The sequence below is a fragment of the Nestor notabilis genome, unplaced genomic scaffold, assembly GCF_000696875.1.
Source record: "Nestor notabilis isolate BGI_N333 unplaced genomic scaffold, ASM69687v1 scaffold15028, whole genome shotgun sequence".
Lineage (NCBI taxonomy): Eukaryota > Metazoa > Chordata > Aves > Psittaciformes > Psittacidae > Nestor > Nestor notabilis.
In genome coordinates, this window is record NW_009940707.1 from 48770 (window position 1) to 53570 (window position 4801).

The 4801-nt window shown below is 37.6% G+C and overlaps 1 protein-coding gene across 1 annotated transcript in view; it reads right to left on the minus strand.

Moving 5' to 3' along the window:
• ST8SIA6 (ST8 alpha-N-acetyl-neuraminide alpha-2,8-sialyltransferase 6) overlaps positions 1 to 4801 on the minus strand; it is a gene marked incomplete at its 5' end in the record, with an annotated part of 26586 nt that overhangs the window by 19022 nt on the left and 2763 nt on the right. Inside the window, one exon of the mRNA XM_010020494.1 lies at positions 1862 to 1948. Coding sequence (XP_010018796.1) covers positions 1862 to 1948 — 87 coding nt within the window. The remainder of the gene's footprint in view (positions 1 to 1861; positions 1949 to 4801) is intronic.

Here is a 4801-nt window from a genome sequence, read left to right on the forward strand (position 1 = left end):
AGCCCCTCCGAGATTAATTTTCTCTTCTGCAAAATGAGTGTATTTATCTACCTACTCAATGAGATTTTTTAGAACTGAATAATACTTGTAACACACGATTATTATGCATTACTGACACTAGGCAAAGTTAGAAAAACGAAGAAATGTACTGCCAAGGGATTATTAACTCATTTATTACACCACATTTCTAGAAGCTCTGTAACCCATAGAGCTCTGTCAATGCATCATTTCTCAGCTAGAGTGCCCTTGCTAAGCTAGTTTCAGGCTCTTGTGCTTAAGTCTGACAAATAAGTCTGATAAAAAAGCATGGAATGTATACAGATTTAGACAGTAAATTTTATACTGAATTTGTTTTTCTCTTTTTTTAATAATTTTTTCAAAGCCTCTATTAACCAACTGCTAAGAGCCTTGAAAGGCTCCAGTAGGATATGGGACCAGCGATAACTGTAAAATTTTAATATCCTCTTTCTAGAAAACAACAGATAGGACTTTGAGATAATGAAAAAAGAAAAGACTGATGCAAAAGAACACATCTTTTGTAAAATGATCATCTGCAATGCTCTAAACTGAAGTACAAGTCTTTGGTCATATCAATGGAAATTCTGGATGATATCAAACCAGATCAAATTTCATAGGGCCAGAAGAATATGCAGTACTGCCATTAGAATTGCAGCATGGTCTGTGTCCATACGAACAAATTGCTTGCCAGTGGTGGCTGTTCAGAAGGAAGAGAAGTTAAAAAAAAATATTGGACAACAATAAGCCTAAATGTAGCAGGGTGAAGAGCAGATGAGAGCAGCTTCACCTCTTATCAGTTCTGTACACGACACCTGTCTGTTCTTAAACAGAATGGGCTGCTTCTACAGCTCTTTATCACGCTCCAACATCCCTGTGAACAGCTAAAGCCTGCCTGAGTTAATTGAAAGTTTTTTAAACCTTAACTGCATGTATTCTCCCACCTCAGCTTTTGGAAACACAATTAGTCAGTTACAACACACAACAAACACAGCAATTTATGTTACACAAAAAGCTTCACACACAGTGTGTGAACACTGGGGTACACATAGTGTACCCCAAAGTTACTTCTTCCAATGGTATCATGCTGACCATGGATATTAAGTTTTCAATGCTGGTTAACTCCAGAGGTGGAAGACGGGTCAGTTTATTTTGAATGATCATGACAAAATCTTTAATTCTGTTCCATGTAATAATGTAATTCAAGGGAGTATTCCGCCCTGTAGAAAACAGGGCTGGACCAGTGAAGCTATTCTCTAAAATCAGCATGATGCACTTCCAAATGACAGTGGAAGCTTTTCAGGGACCACTGTCCCTACTGAGCATGTATTTATGTGCCATCCTGAACAAGGACAGATGTAATCACGTGCTTACATGCTCAGGGGTTTCAAACTTAACACGCGGCATCAAACCTAATGAGTGCTTTGGGCACTACTGTAATAGAAGCAATAGCCTTGGGGCAAGAAATACACCGCTTCATTACGCAGTCTTTTACTAGAGTGTCAGTTCAGATGGACAAAATCACATTATGGACTTTTTTGAAATACTGTAGGTTTTGTGTCAGGGATATTTTAATCCATTCTACCAAAGTTAGTTAGCTATTCATTACAGTGGAGGTGGGTGAAATGACTTCATTTGCATAGTTTTCTTATCCTATTCAGTTTGCACAGTTGAATTCAAATAAAGAAAAGCAGCCCCAACAGCAAAAGGTTAATAGAAATGTACAGCTACAAATGCAGTCTAAAAGCAACACAAAATTACATTTTCAAAAGGGAGTATTTAAAATTATGGCTTGTTATACAAATCTAGGGTAAGCAGTTTTTTTAAGTGAGACAATGGGAATTACCTGAATTTCATAGATTCTTCTGGTCTCCTTATCCAGGTGCAGTTCTGTAGTTTTGTGACGATGTGAAGATAATAGTCTTCTGTGTATCTAAAAAAGGCAACAGCAACAACATCAAACACTAGAATATAGCTGTATATATATTTAGAAACAGTCTCTAAAACATTCAAATGATGAATGTATTAATAATAAATAATGTGCATGGTGCATATATAATAGGTTGCTTTTAGAACTCCATGACCTATTTTATTTTTGTAATTTGTAACAGTACTATCCTCATTTAATTAACCGACCTATTAATCATCTTTTCTTAACAGTGATGCCCTAATGAACTTTTCTTTTCAGAAACTTTCAAAAGTACACTGGTTTCAAACTTCAATATTTGTCCATTAATACCTTCGAGTTATTTGAAATCATTTCAAGTGCAGAAATTCAAAATAATTCAAAAAATCCTCTTATACTTGGTGTTTCAAGACTTCAAAAATGTTTTGAAATGTGACTCTTGCAAGCCAAGATAAAACATTTCTTATGCCTTTTCCTTCACTTACCTTATAGACTCCCTAAAGCCCAGTTCAATCATCTAAGACTACAGACCCATATTTACAGATGTAAATTTCCTTCAAATTATCTCTTACATAAAAACAATCTTGTTCTACAACAAGCAGCACTTTGGTAACCAAAGAGCTTTCGGTTCCTTTTAAACCCTTTCAAGAGATTTAAATTTGTCCATATGTGAAATACTTCAGACCATGTAAGTCAAAAGAATAGAGACATTTCTTCCCTTATAGGTTCAATGTTATTATTTCTTCCATTTGTGCCTGGATCCTAATACAGTTTTGAAAAGGACTGAGGGAATGGGAAAAAGAGATTATATGGATGCAACGACTACTAATTCTATGGCACTCACCTCTCCAGAAAAGATCTACCTTCTATTATTTTAGCAAAACCGGCTTAGTGCTGGCCCAAAACCAAATGATCATGAGTTTATTTAAGCTGGACCTTAGAAGTGTGTATTTTGAACAGTTTTACAAGAGTTATATGGATGGCAAGAAACCTCACTAGTTTTTAAATAGAGCATAAGAATTGCTAAAAAGGATTATTAAAAAGGCTGTGGTGGCTTGCAGCATGAGAGATCAACCTAAAAAGCTTCAGCCTCTCTGTGTTCAACCTGCTTTTAGTACTACAGCTTTACGGTAAATATTTAAAAGAACAGATCCTTTTTTTTGGTTTGTTTCATGGAAGTACTGCAGCTGCTAAAGGTAACTTGTTTATCTACCCCTGAGTAAAATCATGTCCTATTTCCACATGGAAAAAGAAATGAAACTATTAAGAGGAACACTACATTAGAACTGGTCTTTGGCTCAAATTTGCTCCTGTTACACATATGATTTTCATTCTCCAGACTTAGCAGATTCTTAACAGAACTAGATGATTGTGACTAAACCGATTTTACTGAGCTCTTGCACTGCTCAGAGAGGAGGAATGCACAGAAGTGGGAGAAGAGCAAAACTAGTTTCATTGCAGCTGTAGCTGATATGACCTGGTGCAGCTCATTCTTCCTCCTTCCAGTCCAGCTCCAAATCTGTTCTCTCCCTTGTGTCACTCACTGTTGGTACTTACCTGACTCCCCCTTGGTTTCATTTCTGCCAGCTTTTACACTTGTCAAATGCCTTCATAGGACACTAAGTTACTACCACGATAAAAAAAAAAAAAAAAAACAAACCAAAAAACCTCCAACCAAACAACAACCTCAGAAGGAAAAAATATGCATATACATTTTCTTTAGCATATTAAATGAGATCAGAAAAGGTTCCACTGCACACCACAGCCAGTATAAGCAAGGAGTGATGGGAGCAGAGAAACCGGGAACAAGGCTTTCGTATTTTGGCAGCTGCATGCTGGTATGTTGTATTAGCAGCCTTGGAACTGCAGACAGAGAAAATGGAACTGCTTTCTTGCTGAAGCTGCTACCTAAATTGGCTCACCATGGGGTCAGAGAAGTGTCAGTACCAGCAGGGCAGGAAGGGAGTGCATGTGTGGGGAAAGATGGGATAGAAGCACAGGACCAAAATAGCCTATGCTAATGTTTAATCACTTATCTAGTTTTATTCCTTAAGGCTAAATGATAAATAACTCTTAGATGCTGGGACTTACAGACAAATTCCAAAAATTAATAGGATAACAGAGCATGAAGAGTTACTTAGACTATCATTATCCAGGAGGAAAAAAAAAAAACCCAGAAAAAGCAAATTCCACCCTAAAGACATTGGTAAGATGAAGATCAGAGTCAGAAATGAAAAGAAAAATTACCATCAGCTCAGAAAGAAATTGCATGCACTGACAAGTTATTAGCAACTTAAAGGGAAACATTTGGTAAGGAGAAAAATCAAAGCATCACCCAAAATGCTAGTTCTGAAGTTTCATGAGAAACACAGGCACTCACTATCAGAAACTGTAAGGACCTTCTTATACATGTAACAGAAGCTGCACCTATGGTAAAAACACCAATTAACAATGCAAGAACGTTGCTGCCTTTCCACTGCTGTCTACTGGATGGAATCACTCTTGCTCAGAGGTGTCTAAGATCAGCAGCTCACCCAGAAAAGCACCATATTCAGGTTTTTAAAAGGCAGAACACCACCTCCGCTCACCCTGTGACATGTAAAGGCACTATGGACTGTCAGAACTCATCTTCGCCAGTGCTGGCAGAGACATCCCAGCAACATGTGCTAGGGGACCAGAGCTCCCAACCACGACAGGTTTGCATCGCAGCTACATCTGCTCACACCAATATAAGGCTTCCATGAAATGAACTCTACTTTAATACAGAAAATACTCCCATTTTTTTAAAGACTCAAAGTGAAGCTCTGGGATTTGCTGCAGCTGGGTTTACAGTCCAGAAAGCTTTGTTTTCCTCTCAGAAAGCCTATTTTAGCATTCCTG